Below are 16,578 nucleotides of genomic sequence, written 5' to 3' on the forward strand. Positions count from 1 at the left end.
CACGTGGGGGGGGGCAGGCGGCAGACGTCACGTGATCGCTCGGGGAGGGTCACGTGAGGCGCTGTCGGCGGGGCGGGGAAGGCGGCGGAAGATGGCGGGGTGCGGGGCTCCCTGGTGCTGCTGCTGCTGCTGCGGGGAGCGGGAGAGCCGCACCCCGGAGGAGCTGGTAGGGGCGGGGCCCGGCCGGGGGCGGGGCGGGGGTTCCGTTGCCCTGAGGTGAATGGGCTGCGGCGTTCGGTCTCCTTGGAGCCGGGGTGGAGTCCCCCCCCCCGGCCCCTCCCCCCGCTCGCGCCTCTCCTCGCGCCTCCCCCCCCCCCCCCCCCCCCCGCCGCGCGGCCCCATTGGCCCCGCCACGCCCGGGCTCCGCTCTTGGCGCCTCTCCCTCCCGCGGCAGAGGGGGCGGGGCCTGCGAGGCTGACAGGAGGCGCCGGGCGTGTCCAGCGCTGGGCGGTGGCGGGAGCAGGAGCCGTGGCCAGTCCTCGCTTTCCCCGGTGGCCCTGCCCGCCACGTGCCGTGCGGAGTCTCCCCCCCCCCTTCCCCGCGCCCACGGGGCCCTGCCTGCCCCTTTGTTCGCACCGTGTCCCTCGCGTGTCGCCTCCCCTCGCGCTGTGCGCGCCAATCCCACGAGTCCTTCCGCCCCCCCCCCTCCAGTGAGTATCGGGACCCTGGGAGCGGGGAGCAGGAATTCTTCGCAGCGCGAAGGGGGGTGAGTTCGGATTTGAAGCTTTGCCGGCAGCCCCTGGATACGCACCCTGGGGACTGGCGGGATCGGACTCAGGCAGATAAAATGGCAGTGGCCGCTGAAACTTAGTTGCTAACTCTAGCGGTGCTAGTTAGGGCGGTGAGTGAGCAGGCGATTGCTCGACTGCCCAATAAGCGTAAGTTGGGTGGATACTGAACTACTTACTTTCCATTCACTCTTGCTGCCTCTGTATGAGGGGCAGGGGGAGGGACGGGAGCAGTTTCACCCCAGCACAGTCTCTTTCTCCCCCCCCCCACAGCGGGGAGGGGAAGCGGGGCTGCTGGACCCAATGTGGGTCCAGGACCACTGTGCCGCTGCATTTTATGTGTCATAAGAGTCGCCAGCTCTTTCTACATTTAAAATATAAGTAGAGCCTGCCCTTATCAACTAATGGTGTAGTCAACACACATTGTATCAACTACACCAGGGGTGGCCAGCAGTTAGACACGAAGAGCTGAAAGAGTTGTGGATAGTAGTGTAAAGAGCCACATAGCCTGCCCCGGAGCCAGGCACCCACAGCCCCCCCCCCCCAACCCAATACCCTAACCCAGGCCCCCCCCCCAGCTCTCCCCACTCTAACCCAATGCCTTCCCCCTCCCCATGACCTCTCCCATTCTAACCCAGTGCCTGGGTCTCACCGGAGTTCCCACCGCCACAGTCATACACTAAGTATGAGCCGTAACCCTGACAGCTGCATTTCTGTGAGCAAAAAGCTTCATGTGGCTCAAGAGCCACTGGTTGGCCACCCCTGAACTACGCGATTGGCGAAATACTCATTCCTTAACGTCCTTAGTGCTAGTGGCTGTCTGTCTTCTTAAGCTGGGAATTACTCCTTCCAGCTGCAGTGTAGACATATGCTCAGTAAGGAACTCCTGAGTTATTGTGTTGGCTGTGCCAATGTGTTCTGGGCAATTCATGTAACTCTGGTATTTGCTTCCTCAGCTGTAAAATATATATATGTATATTTCTTGCTTTGAGGTGTTTTATATGGGTTAGTTAATGTTTGTACTGCATTTTGACAAGGTGAAGCGTTGTAAGTGTGGGTCATTACTGTGGTACTGAGTTTGAATATGTCACTATAGCTTCAGGTTCTACTTTCTTGGATCTGTCTATAATGGGGTAGGCAAAGAGGCCTCTGTGGGCCAGATTCAGACCATGGACACTCTGTCAACCTCTCGCTTCCTGCCCCTGTCCTGCAAGCGCCGTTTGCCTCTTACAGGGGGAGAGAGACTTGGTGCGCTCCTCCTGCCCCCAGGCCCTGATTGGCCTGGGGGCAGGGGAGCACGCGAAGTTTCCTCCTGCCCTACAAGGGAACAGGCGCCTAGAGGGAATGGCGGGGGCAAAGACTTCATGTGCTCCCCCCACCCCCAGGCCAATCAGATTCTGTGGAAGGGGGAACATGGAAGCGTCCTGGTCCTGCCCCTTCCAGGGTGGCCCGGGGCCACTTCAAAAATTAGTGAAATGCGCACGCCCGCCCCCCCCCCCAGTCTAAAATCATTGCCAACCTTTGGTCTATAATTTGGAATATCAATCAGCCCCAGAACATAATGGGAAGAGGGTTGGCCTTGCAATGTATCATGGGAAGGTGATTTTTCATCTTTAAGGAGTCCAAGAATGTAAATTATTCTTCACATGCAGCTTGGAGTGCGGTGTCAGGCCTGCACCATGCAGCTGGCTCTAGTCTTCTCTTCAGCAGTAGGACCTGGAGAAGTGACCATACCAGGGGAGTTGGCAGACTTGCTGGGCCCCGGGCTAGGTTTGAGGATGGGGTTTCCCCTCTCCAGCATTTTAGAGCACTGCCCTGTACTGGGTTCCATCCTTGGGACCTGGATTAACAAACACCTATCTATGGACAATATCTGGTGCCTGTACGTTAGCTCTCCTGACTATTGTTCTGCATCTGGGGTTTATTCCATAGACCATCCTGGGGGAAACACAAGAAGAAGATGAGATTCTTCCACGCAAGGATTATGAGGTGAGAAACTAAATAGTTGCAGCTTGTGAAATGTGTGAGGAAAGAGGTGGGAGGAGACTGGATCTCAATCCTTTGATAGTGACACAAGAACCAAATCATCATTGCAATGAGTGCTATTTGGCACCTTTGGTATTAGCAGACATGCCGAGAATTGGGTGGGCAATAGAGAGCTACCTCTCAGTACTGGAGATGGTTTTGCTAGGCAGGGTTCAGGTCCGATGGTTGGAGGGAAGCCTGCACAGCTGCCATCTAGGCAGGAGCCATTTCTGAGGTCAGGGTCCCAGGATCCTCACACTGGCCCCCTTTCATCAACACTGTATTTATTTGACTCTATAGTTCAATTTCTTATGATTTCCTAGTAGCTGTAGGATGTAAATGTCAACAGTCAGCTATAGCTGCCTCCTTGAAATGTCTGGGAGCTTCCTGGCCAAGAGCCATCCCCTTTCTACTCATCAGGTTCCGATTCCTTGGGAAGTTTTTCATTTTCTTACTGGAGGATGGGTGCAGTTGGGTTGGCCCCAGGGCATCCTTTCGCCATTTGGCTTGTAGAGGGAAAGATGCTGCAGACAACTGAGATGGCTGGAGTGCTGCACTTGCAAACCACAGCTCATGATACAGCTCAGTCTTGCTATGCATCTCCTATAGTATACAGTACAGTCAAGACCCTGTGTGTTGCTTCCTGCATGTGATGAGCCTGTCATCTGTTCTGGAATCTCTCCAGTTGCCTGGAGAGGAGTTTCTCAGCTGGTGACCTTTGTCTCAAGCAGTTCATATTTCTGGGGAGTTGAGGCATAGGGATGAGGAGAGGCCCTATAGAACCCTTCTGTGAAATACATCGCTTTTAGGAGGAGGAGAATTAGGCATACCATTTTAATGCAGTCCATTGCACCGTGGATTTGGAATTAGGGTCTCTGTCAATCAAAAATCCTGCTTCAGTCATGTGTGTTACGACTACTTGAGATTAAAACCAGATGGAAAGCAACTGACATTTTCAATCTCCTACTATGCTTTCTTGTTCACTTGTGTATTTTGCACAGTTTGGGCAGTGAACTAGATTGGCTTGTTTCCCTTCCTGGTTTGCAGGTGCTAATAATGCTGTAAGATTTGGGTTTCCAGACCCACAGCAGTAACGTTTCAATCTCTCAAAACCTCTGTAATGCCTCCCAAACACTTCTGCTCTTTATGGAGTCTGTCAAACCTACATATAGAGCCTGAATTATTGCAGCAACCTTTAACATGCTTCCCCATCTCCAGCTGTGAACCTCATAGTTCTAGATCAGTCACAGCTTGATCAGTTTCAGCTGTTTGTCTCCCGTTAACCCTGTGGTGTCCTTTGCCAGAGCTTGGATTATGACCGATGTATCAATGATCCCTACTTGGAAGTACTGGAAAGCATGGACAACAAGGTAGGATCCTATTTGCGCTCTCCCATTTTGCTGGTTTAAGAGAACCAAATCCACTGCAATAAACCTCCCCTGCAGCCAAATCCACCGCAATAACCTCCCCTGCTGACCACTGTTCACATGGGAGAAGTATCATTTACCTTTGTGCTCTGCTCCACTACTTTATCAAAGGGGGAGAAGTAGCCATGGTGCTCCCACAGCACCTATTCCGAACCTCAGGTTTAACATGATGTATTTATCATTCATACTCCCTCTCCCCAGTCCTCTGATTCCTCTCAGGATACTGGTGTGTGCCCACAGTTTTATCTCTCCAGCTGGTGACTATGATGTCACATTTCCCTAGTCCCCATTTGTGTGCTCTTTGACTTGCCTATGTTTCCTTGCCCTACACAGAAAGGCCAGAGGTACGAAGCAGTGAAATGGGTGATGGTTTTCGCCATTGGAGTCTGCACTGGACTGGTAAGGAGCCTGTTGGGTGATAAGCAGGGAAATGTATTGGAACCAAGGACAAACCAAGAGAGCACCTTGTGTTTCATGAAGAAGGCTGCTTTGCCTGTGGCTGCTGCTGGACCTTTCTGAGCATCGCTAGGGCGTGCATTTTCTTTCTAAAGGGCAGGTTTCTTCTCCTCTTGGTGTGTTTTCCTTGTAGGTTTTCCTTGTAGATCCTCAAATGCTAATATTCTGCTTGCAGTGAGTCCTGCCTTTAAGAAACCATTTGATGGAATCATAAAATTGGACATGAAGTTGGAGTACAACTGTATCCTCAGACATACTGCATGCTAGCTTCACTTGTGTGTTTGGATCTTCTGGGGTGCCTCTGAAGTTGGGGAGGCTCTGTGCATGTCTCAGATTTAATAGACTGTTAAGATCAGGGCTCTGTTGACAGATGGATTCAGCGGCAACTTGCCCCTGCTGCTGATGTGCTTACATGAAGGTATCTCTTTCCCGGCTCTTATCAGTTTGCCTGGGCAGTCAAACGGAGAGATCATTGCCTCATCTTGATTACAGGAAGGAGGTGAATGCATTTGAGAAGAGCCTGGCAGGGAGCAAGTCTGAACATCCAGAGTTACTTTGTCTTGACTCACCTTCCCTACTCATGGGACTTAGCAGCCTGTATGTGGGCTGTGATGCATAATTGCTGCATTACCAGTGTTCAGTCAGACTGCAGCTGTCCTGGTGGGGTGATCTGTTGGCATTTGCAAGTAATTGATCTCTGATGCCAGGTTTCTCCTCTTCTCTCTTTTACAGGTGGGCCTATTTGTGGATTTCTTTGTGCGACTCTTTTCCCAACTCAAATTCCATGTCGTACAAACCTGTATCCTTTATGTGGTGTCTGGCTTATTGTTGAACTGAATTGACCTCTTCTTTAAAACCATCGCCTTGCCCTGAAAGGCTTCATTCTACCAGGGTGGAGGCGTTTATTAACCAGTAAATTTCCTACTGTGGGTTCTGCTTCAGTAGCTGGGACAGTCCCTCTGGCTAAGGTGACAGAGCATGAATAGCACGGTGTCCTGTGTAACAGGGTGCTTTCCAGCCTGCTCTTCCTACCACTGAAACCGTTGGCAAAACTATTAACCAGAATCTGGGCTTTGAATCATTGAGACCAAGAGAACTGGTTGACCTGCCCCTGTTTTGTAAGAAATCCCTGCCAGGGAGTCTCTGCAGCAGCCCCTTTAAAATGATTTGTTATTAAATCATCAGCAATGCCTGTTAGATCCTCCCTGCTGTCTTTCTGCAAACCTGTGGCTTTCTAAACCATGTGTTTCCCTAGCTCCTTCTCAGAGGAGCTGCTTTATATGTCATGCACAGAAGGGGCCCTCTGCTTTACTTGTCCTTCTCTGTTGCTGGGCCCTGTGAACTGTCCGCCTGGACAGCACATAGAAGAGGAAGCCATAATGAGTTTGCAATGGAGCTGCTGTTCAAGACCACTTTGTGGTTACTGGGGAAGTGCCCAAGGAGTGGGTTGTCTTCCTGGGAAACGCTGATCCATGAAAGAACATCATTGGCTTGTCAGATACTCCTGCTGACTTGTGGTTTGGGCATCTTAGAGTTAGTCCAACTTGGTCAGGGAGGCTGGGGTGGGAGCCTGCCTTCTGAAAATTGGCACGAGAATGGGAGATTCAGCTTTGGACCCTGGTAAGAATGGGCTGACTGAGGTGTGTGTTCCCATTGCCTTGACTCCCTCTCTGCAGCGGTGGAGGAGTGCAGTGAAAAGGGCTGCCTTGCTGTGTCCCTACTGGAACTGCTGGGATTTAACCTGACCTTCGTCTTCCTTGCCAGCCTTCTTGTCCTGATTCAGGTGAGAATGCTTTTAATACATTCTTTCCGCCCCCTCCCTCCCTTGTGTCAGGCAGGTAACGCACACAGTCTGTTGCCTACTGCAGCACCTTCTGACTCAAGATTTCAGAGCATTTTACAAATATGAATGAGTTTCGCCTCAGTGCAGTTTCCTGTCATCCCTTTCTGCATTCACTGGTGGGAGATCGTTAGTCTGCGGAGGTGCTGATGCGCTGTGTTGTGTTACGTGTCCTCCCCACAGCCCATAGCAGCTGGCTCTGGAATTCCGGAGATTAAGTGTTACCTGAATGGCGTGAAGGTGCCAGGGATAGTCCGTCTCCGGACGCTGGTGTGCAAAGTGCTCGGAGTGCTCTTCAGCGTGGCTGGAGGTAAGCGGGAGATGGCAGATGCATCGTGGACTAAGTGTGTGGTGGTGAGGAGCAGGGTGTGACGGAAAATCTCCAGGAGAGCCAGTCGGTAGTGGCTCTGCACCTTTGTAGCCAGTTATGGCAAGGAGATCTAAGACCCTGCTCATAAATGCTTGCTGGGAACGTGCTGCCTAGAGCTGCCTGAGTGGGCACCAGGAAGCATTTCCCCCCCACACGCCTTGGGTGAGCGCAGACACTGAGAATGGCAGCCCTTTCTGATGGGTGTAGTAGTACAGGTGAAGGGCCACGCTTCTGGTGCATGGCTGGTAGCAAGTACTCACTGTGCAGTAGCATGTGTCTGCCCAAACATGTATGCGCCCCAGTGGGATCTACCTGCCTTCCATTGCCTGGACTATTGACATCCTGGAATTGTGCAGCATTCCTGGGGTTCTCCCTTCCGTCACCTCTGGAAGAGCAGGCTCCTACTTCGGGGGTCTGCATTCAGCCTCCATGCTGGGTAGAGTGTTGGGATCTAGCTCTTCCCAGGCACAGGAGTGACTGGCTTCCTTGCTCCATGGCCACTCTGTACTCTCCTGGTACTGCAGAGCAGGACAGAGTGTGCTGGGTTTATCTCAGACTTCTGCAACAAGAACACTTTCTGTTTTTTCAGGTCTCTTTGTAGGGAAGGAAGGCCCTATGATACACAGTGGCGCTATTGTGGGTGCTGGCTTGCCTCAGGTTAGTGCTGGAAATGCACTGAGACTCTGACTTGGGTTCTGTCTGGGATAGGTTAGGCAGTGAGAATGTTGTTCGGACGTTTATCCTTTCTTAGACCCATGGATAAGATCAAGCGTAGAGTGTGTTGGATGAGTTCCCTTAGACTGATCTAATGAAGGAAGGATGATATGGCTGCGTTGGCCTGGTTCTGCTCCCTTTCCACTGTGAGTTTCTAGGTCAGACATCTGGGCCATCTTAAATCTGTGCGCATGCTATAATCACCTCCCTCAGCTACCTGGTGAGGATTATTCCAGGCTCAGGAGAAACCCAGCCCTGAGCAGGGATAAAGACAGGCTCCCCGTGACAGGATCAGTCAGAAATCCTCTTGAGATCATTCCCTAATGGGCTGGTCATACTACTAAGCCCACACACCTGCCCTCTGGGGCACCCCTTCACCAATGTTTCCACTAATCTTTTCCACCCATGTGCAGAATAATTTTATATGTGAATGTGCACCACCAGTAGAAACCAAAAACATAGCTGTGGACGCTCTGCTAATCTGCTGGGTGGCATTGAAAGTGGCCGCAGGGAACACTGTCCTCCACCTTGTCCTGCTGAGCCAGACCCTCTGGTCTTTCCCGGCCAAGGCACAGAATTGGGGTCACAACCCACCGCAGAACAACACAAACACTGAGAACAGCTCATCTCAGGAAAGGCTCAGTCACAGGGACGTGACACACGCTCACATGCACAGCCCCAATGAGATCAGAACCCCAGATAACTTACGAGCTTACTCTGTATGAAACTTTCATGCAGAATAAGGAGGATTTGTTTGCTCCCTTTATCAATGAAAGAAAGATCTGCCCAGCTGTTATCCCTCCCCAGATGACAATCATTTACACTTGTTTTATTAATAAACGTGATTTTATTAAATAGAAAAAGTAGGATTTAAGCGGCTGCAAGTGATAAGACCTATCATAGTAAGTTACTAAGCTACATAACACAAAATATGCCAGCTAAGGTTAATATTCAAAGAAACTTGTAAACATGCAATTTCTTACCTTAATGGTAGTTCGTTATCATCTTTACTGACAAGCTATGCAGCTTCCTAGCTTGGGCATGATCCTTTCCTCTGTTCAGTCTTCCCAAAAGCCATCTGGGTGGTCAACAGGGGGTGTCTTGGTGTCCGGCAACTGCCTATTGTTTTGATTTCCTACCTATAATTGGATTTTGGCCAAGGTGGGAATTCTTGGTATTCCTTTTTAATCCCTATGGAAAAGTACCCCCATCCAAAATGGGTTCAAGCATCAGGTGACCTGGTCATATGTCTTGGCAGAACAAGTGCACAGGAAAAACAGGACTATTCACAGATCATTGTCACGAGTACCAGGCTATTAAGTTCCTTGAGTACTATTAATGGCCTTCATTAGCACATCTAGTTCTATAAACAGGTTTATGCTTCATATTTTTAACTTCAAGTATAGGAATGACACATGCACGCAGATACACATTCAGGGGATGGCAGTTTCTCCAAAGATAGGTTACATGCCACGCACTGCATAAAGCATATTCAAGTTAGTTTCTTTTTTAATAAGAATATGCCTATTTCCATAAAAAATATGGGGTTGCAGCATCACAACAATCTCCTTTTGCAGTGGTGGCTCCTAGGTGTGTGACTAAAGCGAAAGGCAGCACACAGGGTAACCGTTTGCCTTGTGCTAGAACAGGTGGCAAATGACAGCGCTTTCTCCAGCTCTCGAGGCCTCCTGAGTACAGACGCTGCCTCCTGGCTCAGCCTTGAGGCCTCTGGAGTGTAAGTGCTGGCTTCAGGGCCCCTGTGTTGGAGTGTCTGGAGATCTTCTGTACATGCTGAGGAAGGAGGAGGAAGCTGACCCTGATCCCCAGTGGGATACATGCCTGTTTAAGCCAAGATGTTACAGGAAGGGAAGGGAGCATTGGACCTTTCTCTCCCTCGTGCTGAGAGGAGAGGTCAGCAGAGGCAGGTAGTGTGTGCTGTGCTGAACTCATCCTAGGGCAAAGCTCCCAGCTCCTGCATGCACTGAGCTCTGCAGGATCTGCTCCTAGAGCAACCAATCCCTTATCACAAAGTACATTTCCTTGTCCCCTTTTCCCTTTGCTACATCCCTATAGTGGGAGTAACAATATACAGGCAAGAGAGTTGCGTGTTTCCTAAGTTTTGGCTGCTCCCAAAGGCTGTTGAGGGTAGGAGGGGGAGGGGGCTGCCTTGGTTTATCATTTTATCAGTTTTGACTCTGTCCTTCTGTTTTTCAGTTCCAGAGCATCTCCCTAAGAAAGATCCAGTTTAACTTTCCCTACTTCCGAAGTGACAGGTACTTAAGGTGGTCAAGGTGGGATGGGCTTGCTGGATTGGGTGGATCAGTCAGCCCAATAAAGGGAGGGTATACAATTGTATATCCAGGAGAGACTCCTTCCTGGAGCACATGGTTGCCCCCACAATTCTCTTGTGCACATCCCCCTCCAAAAGGGGCTGGAGATACATTGTGGTTAATTTTGTATCAGACCACTGCTCCCCCTTCGATCTCAGATCCTATCTCTGGCTGTGGCCAATGTTTACTGCTTTGGGGCGAGATGATAAATCCAGCCGCAGATTGCTAACTGCACGATGCTGCCCACCAGGCACAGCTGGATACAGGAATAAGACCCCCTTCCTGATCCCATCAAGCAATTAGCGTAGTCCCCGGGCTTGATTCTCCTTGTGTGTGCGCACGCATTCGGGGTGGGCTGCATCTGAAGACTTTCTCCAGTTCCTTGACGTTTGTGACTTAATAAACTCTCATTGTTTCCCACTTTGCTTAGGGACAAAAGGGACTTTGTATCTGCAGGGGCTGCTGCGGGGGTTGCTGCAGCCTTTGGGGCCCCAATCGGGGGTACTCTCTTCAGCTTAGAGGAAGGTTCCTCCTTCTGGAACCAGGGGCTCACGTGGAAAGTGGTGAGAACTTGGGCTCTTTAGATTCCTGTTACCTGAGAGATGGGATTCGAGCTAGAACCTGAGAGATGGGATTCGAGCTAGAAGCCAGTGAGCTAGACTGAAGAATCTGAGATACTTGAATCTGTCACACTGAGCTCTCTTGGCACAATGTAGACTGCTTACAGTGTCCATGCCAGAGGGAACTTCCTAACTCTCAGGGTGGTTAAGCAGGGGAATATATTTCTTAGAGAGAACATAAGAATGGCCATACTGAGTCAGACCAAAGGTCCATCCAACCCAGTACCCTGCCGACAGTGGCCAATGCCAGGTGTCCCAGAGAGAGTGAACAGAACAGATAATGGTCAAGCGATCTCTCTCCTGCCATCCATCTCCACCTTCTGACAAACAGAGGTTGTGGAACCTCCACCCTTGGGGTGTGTCTAGACTACAGGGTTTTGTCGACAAAATGATACCTGCATCTACACTGCCGCTGAGTTCTGCCAACATAACGTCTACAGAGCTCAGCAGTTTTGTCGACAGCTGTAAACCTCATTCTACGAGGAATAACACCTTTTGTCGATAGAGTTCTGTTGACAGAGGGCATTATTTCATCTACACTGACCTTTGTGTCTACACTGTCATGTCGAAAAAACAGCTTGCTTTGTCGACAGAACTGGATGTAGTTTAGACGCTCTTTGTCTACATAAGCTTTGTCAACAGTATCTGTCGACAAAACTTCTGTTGACAAAAGCCTGTAGTCTAGACGTACCCGTGGAGACTTATAAGAGCAGGTTAGACAAACACCTGTCAGGTATGGTCTAGATCTGGGCTACTCAACATGTGGCCCGTTTGTTTGCGGCCCGTGGTGCCGTTTGGGTTTACAGTGTGGTTTCAGTTGATAAGTGTTTTAGTAGTTAAATTCCTGGACTGTTGTGAAGCCAAAACAAAAAAGTAGTCAATATAATGGTCTACTGCTGAGATGTGTTTTAGAAGTTAAATTCCTGGACTGTCATTGCTCATTAAAAATGCTGTCATATGGGTGGAAAATGTGGTAAATATTGCATTTTATTATCCACGGAACTGACTTAAATGGGGCCTGTGTGTTGTGTAGTCTTGTCTTAATTTTTGTATTCATGCCTCAGTGTAGAAGAAGCTATTTGCATATATTTGTATATATATTTGCACGTACGTGCAACCACACTTAAGTTGTGCCCTCAGCACGTGCTGTGAGTATCACTGTGGCCTCTGGGGCTTCCAAAGTTGAGTAGCCCTGGTCTAGATGGTGCTTTGTTCTGCCATGAGTGCAGAGGCCGGGACTTGACCCCTTGAGGTTCCTTCGAGGTCTGTGATTCTGTGAATTACAGCTGGGGGTCAGTAGCACTTTCCCATAACTCACTTGGAGGAGGAATTGTTCCACATTTGTTGGGGCAGCACTCAGACGCGGCTTTGCTCCTATGTCCCGTCTGGGCAGTGGAAGCACAGTACGCAGCGGTTAGATTGCTGCATCCCCAAGTGCTGTGAGAAACAGACCTGGCTTTGCCTTAGGGTGGGACACATTCTCAGACTCAGATTGCTGCCCTGGGCTGGAGTTGGCAGACTTCTAGTGCAGTCTGTTTTGTCCTAAGAATAGAAGCCTTTGGTGCTGCGACTTGGCCTTTTCTTTTGCCAGACACATAGTGCAACTTGAAAGCTGTGGCAGGCTACCCTCAGCAGAGCCAACTGAAGGGTCTGAGAGCTTCCCCAAGATGGTAATCCAATCCAGAGCAAATTTAGGCCTCAATTTATAAATTACATACACCAACAAGCTGTGTAAGTGATCCTACACAGATCGATTCTAGGTGCTGCAGATCTGTGCTCATGACTAACGGGGCTGGTTGCAGGAATTACTGGATTAAATTCTGGGGAGCCGTGTTATGCAAGAAGTCAGATTAGATCAGCAGCTCTCAACTTTTCCAGATGCTTGTTCAGGAGTCTGTCTCACCCCCAAATTTCACCTCAATTAAGACATTTAAAAATACACAAGTGTCACAGCACTCCGTTACTGGAAAAGAGTTTGCATTCTCATTTTTACCATAAATCCATTGGAATGTAAATATTGTACTTGCATTTCAGTGTAGAGTATGTAGTTGTGTAAAATCATTGTATGAAACTGTAGCTTGTACTGACTTTGTCAGTGCTTTTGATGTAGCCTGTTATCTAGATAGTTGCCTAGTTTTACGAGTTGATGTACTACCTGGAAGATCTCTGCCTACTCTCAGGGGTACATGTACCCTTGTTGAGAGCCACTGGACTAAGTGATTACAATAGTGTCTCTCTGGTCCTAGTCTCTGAACACAGTCAAAGGGTCACATTTTGGAAAGTGCTTGTAGGTTACAAGTTCCCTTCCCCAGACATGATTTGTATGGAGAGACTGGCCTTCTCACTATTGACTTGGGTGTTTTTCTTGCCTCTCTACTCCTCCAGCTCTTTTGTTCCATGGCTGCCACCTTCACCCTGAACTTCTTCCGCTCCGGGATTCAGTTTGGAAGCTGGGGGTCTTTCCAGCTACCTGGGCTGCTAAACTTTGGGGAGTTCAAGGTATGTTTTTCTTGCTTTGCTGCCTTTCCGGGTGTGCCCTTTTGTAGCTCCTGGCTGGCTTTGTGAAAGGAACGAACACTGTTAGTTGCAGTCCCACAAAGGGGAGTGAAGAGCTCCAGCTGGAATGCCCTAGCTGCTCTTTGGAGTAAAGGGGGGGGGGTGGGAAACGGCTGCTCTGTTTTGACAAAGGGAATTAATCCGGTTCTGTGATTGGCGCTGTTGAATGTTTCCTGTCTCTGAGGTAGAAGTGGCTGGCGGATTTAGTGGCTGCTTTGGTACGTCTCCATCTTCTCTTTTGCATCTTGCTCTCATTCCTGCATTTCTCCCTCTTTCTTCCTGCCCCTTCCCGCCCCCCCCCCCCCCCCCCATCATCCTTCCTAGTGTTCAGACTCTGATAAAAAATGCCACCTCTGGACGGCTGTGGACTTGGGGTTCTTCATTATGATGGGAATCGTGGGAGGCCTTCTTGGAGCCACTTTCAACTGCCTAAATAAGAAGCTGGCGAAGTATCGCATGCGGAACGTACATCCGAAGCCAAAGCTGGTCAGGTATCCGGTCTCCTTTCTGCCTCCCGCGGTGTAATCTCTGTCTATTTTTGCCCACTGCCTGTGTCCACAGAGACTCAAAGAGCTGCAGGGGCTAAAATATGGAAAAATGGGGACTAGAGAACAGAATGCAAATCCCTCTGAATGAACTAACAAAGCCTGGCAAACCTTATAGCAGGGTAGGCAACCTATGACTGGCCCCTGGCTTGCCTGGATCTGGGCCCCGAAGCTCTGGGCTCTCCCCAGCATCTGGGAGCCTGTGCTGGCACTCCAGTCTCACAGGCCAGTCAGATATGGCAGGGCTTGATCCAATGGCAGGCTGTGCCTGGCAGGGGGGAGGAAGCTGCTGCTCTCCCTCTCCATTCCACCCCCTCTCCCCTGCTGGAGAAATCCTGCCTGGAGGCTTCCCTCGCCCTGCTCTGATTGACCGTAATTGAGGCCAATAAGTGCAGCAGGGGGTGGTGCCTGAGAGCTGTGGAGGACACAGACCTTGCTCCCCCCATTTCACTCCTGCACCCTTTCTTCTATCCAGACCCCCCCCCCCACAGCCTGCTCCTGCACCCTCCTCCAGTCTTGCATACTACCCCACCCCCAATCCGCAGCCCGACCCTGCATCCCCCTTTCCTGCTCCCACCCTGCATCCCCATTCTGCTTCTGTGCCCCAGCCTGCTTCCTGACAACCCCCTCCCACACCCTGAACCCTTCATTTTTGGCTCCACCCCAGAGCCTTGGAGGCCTCCTAGGCTCTATTGTGTGAGGGGACTATGGGGAGTTGGGGGCGTTATCAGTGAGGAGAGTGTGGGTTGTGTGTGTGTGCGTGTTTGTTTCTGACTTTTCTGGCCCCCGACTGATTTTTTTTCTGTGTGTCCGTGGTCCTGACGTAAAGGTTCCCCGTCCCGCTTTATGGCTTCTGCAGAGAGAATGCTAAGCTAACCTCAGCTGCTAAAATTCAACTGTCATGCCCCTTGTGATGCAAAGGAACCAGGAGTCCTTTATGATGCATATGAAGGAGATTCTTTGAGAATGCCGTGCAGTGTACACGGACCCTAGGGATCTTTTCAGTTCTTAGATCAGGGGTGTGCAACCTTTTTACATTCGCAACCCCCAGGCCCAATAAAAGGGGTCGGGAAAAATTTTTGTTGAAGGGGGGGAAAAAAAACCCTTTAATTGCTGCTCAACTTCAGCATGTGTCACCACTAGGTGTCCCCCTAGGTCTTTTTTTCAGGCTAAATAGTCATGGAAGGAACAGCTGTGTCTAGGACAGTGCCTTTTGCTTAATTGGTTCATTCAATCAGAACATCTCAAGTCAAACCGTGTCCACTCCATTGATGCAGGAAATTAGTGCATAATACAAGCTCTGTTTACAGAAAATTACCATGTAGCTAAGAAGGAAGAGACCAGTTCTGAATGATACAGCAAAGCCCATGGAAGGCAACTTAAAGACGGTCTGTCAGGTGATGCCATCGATGCTGTTTCACCATGTGCTGTGTAGGCCAGAAGCCCTTGAGGGAAGGTGGATAAGTGGAGGAAAGGCTGTAGCAGCATCTAAGATCTTAGTCCGGGCCTCTTGGATTAATATGATGGCAGTAAGGGTCAGTGCAGGGCAAGCCTAGTGCAGAGTTAAATGACTGTGTCCAAATCTTCTCTGGCTGCTGAGTAGCTTTCAAAGTCTATCAGCCTTCTCTGGCCAGCGCTGGTTGGAATGACCATGCTCATTAGATGGCCCATCTTACAGGCTGATTTTAGGCTCGGCTGTCTGCTTAGTGGAGCCCCAAATAGCTGGTTACTGTAGCTCTTTCAGAGCAACGTTGGGATGCAGGGCTGTTTGCAAAGACCAAGGATTTGATCATTCTGAGCATGGTTTTCCCTGCATGGTTTGTGCTTTGTGCTTGCAGAGTCTTGGAGAGCCTGCTGGTGTGTCTAACCACCACCATTGTGGTGTTCGTAGCTTCCATGATTCTAGGAGAATGCCGGCAGATGTCTTCCGCCAATCATAGTGGCAACAGCACTCTGAGCCTTCAGGTAACACTTGTCCACCAGACAGGCACTGTCCCCAGCACCCCAGGAAACATGCCATCAGCTACGTTAATATACACCCCTCATATCCCCCTCTCCCTAGAACTAACACTCTGCAGATACGGCTGCATACACTGCTGAAAGCTGGATGTGCAAGAGAATATTGCCCCCTGGACCAAGGGATGGCAATTGTGTATCTGGTCTCATTTCAAGTCCTGTATCATGTGTCTGGATGTGACTGCCCCCACAGGCAGTGCTGAAAGCTGTGCGTGCAGGTTTATTCTGGTCCTGGTGGCCGCTCCTGGTGTGGTGTGATCGGATTATACCTTCACGTACTGCCTGATTGCTCCTGTTTAGGACTCTTCCTCGGAGGATGTGAATGCAAGCATCAAGACTTTCTTCTGCCCCAATGAAACCTACAACGACATGGCAACGCTCTTCTTCAACCCCCAGGAATCAGCCATCCTGCAGCTCTTCCACCAGGATGGTGAGTATCCAGGAGACGACCTACTCGGGTTCCATGCCGGCATCTTCAGAGTCTGGTCTAAGCTTTACCTACGATCAGCCAGAAGCATCTTCAGATTCCTGTGGCTTTCAGGGCCTGCTGTGGACCTGGGCTAGCGCTCCAGCTGCAGTGAGTAGGCTCTGCTGTCCTGGCTTCCCCCTTGCTTTGTCTCACCACCGTCCTTGGGGCTCATTGGGACTCTGGGGCTAAGGAGCTGCTTTGAGGTGGAAAGGAGAGTCTGCTGTGAGGAGGTGGGGAGATCCCAGCTTGACTGAAAGGCTTGAGCCCCTGGGTCATAACTCTTCTTGTGTTGCAGGTACTTTCAGCCCAGTCACGCTCTCCCTGTTCTTCCTTCTCTATTTCTTACTCTCCTGCTGGACGTATGGGAGCTCTGTGCCCAGCGGTCTCTTTGTACCGTCGCTGCTTTGCGGGGCTGCCTTTGGACGCCTGGTCGCCAACCTCCTCAAAAGGTGCCTTGTGTGCGTGTGCTGTCAAACGCTGCT

At 50.4% G+C, this 16,578-nt stretch overlaps 1 protein-coding gene across 2 annotated transcripts in view; it reads left to right on the plus strand.

Annotated features, from left to right (window-relative positions):
- Nucleotides 1–9: 9 nt before the first annotated feature.
- The window catches only part of CLCN6 (chloride voltage-gated channel 6), a 28,564-nt gene continuing 11,995 nt past the window's right edge, over nucleotides 10–16,578 (plus strand). Inside the window, exons 1-15 of one of the 2 annotated variants that reach the window (XM_075906604.1) lie at nucleotides 10–166; nucleotides 2,661–2,717; nucleotides 4,058–4,123; nucleotides 4,514–4,579; nucleotides 5,369–5,435; nucleotides 6,313–6,419; nucleotides 6,660–6,786; nucleotides 7,436–7,503; nucleotides 9,775–9,833; nucleotides 10,321–10,453; nucleotides 12,896–13,009; nucleotides 13,391–13,557; nucleotides 15,450–15,576; nucleotides 15,928–16,057; nucleotides 16,392–16,545. In XM_075906604.1, coding sequence (XP_075762719.1) covers nucleotides 92–166; nucleotides 2,661–2,717; nucleotides 4,058–4,123; nucleotides 4,514–4,579; nucleotides 5,369–5,435; nucleotides 6,313–6,419; nucleotides 6,660–6,786; nucleotides 7,436–7,503; nucleotides 9,775–9,833; nucleotides 10,321–10,453; nucleotides 12,896–13,009; nucleotides 13,391–13,557; nucleotides 15,450–15,576; nucleotides 15,928–16,057; nucleotides 16,392–16,545 — 1,517 coding nt within the window. In that variant the 5' untranslated portion in view covers nucleotides 10–91. Of the gene's footprint in view, nucleotides 167–405; nucleotides 707–2,660; nucleotides 2,718–4,057; nucleotides 4,124–4,513; nucleotides 4,580–5,368; nucleotides 5,436–6,312; nucleotides 6,420–6,659; nucleotides 6,787–7,435; nucleotides 7,504–9,774; nucleotides 9,834–10,320; nucleotides 10,454–12,895; nucleotides 13,010–13,390; nucleotides 13,558–15,449; nucleotides 15,577–15,927; nucleotides 16,058–16,391; nucleotides 16,546–16,578 lie in introns of those variants that run through there. The other variant, XM_075906603.1, reaches the window with a different exon arrangement.

Source organism: Pelodiscus sinensis, chromosome 23 (genome assembly GCF_049634645.1).
Source record: "Pelodiscus sinensis isolate JC-2024 chromosome 23, ASM4963464v1, whole genome shotgun sequence".
NCBI classification, from domain to species: Eukaryota; Metazoa; Chordata; order Testudines; family Trionychidae; genus Pelodiscus; species Pelodiscus sinensis.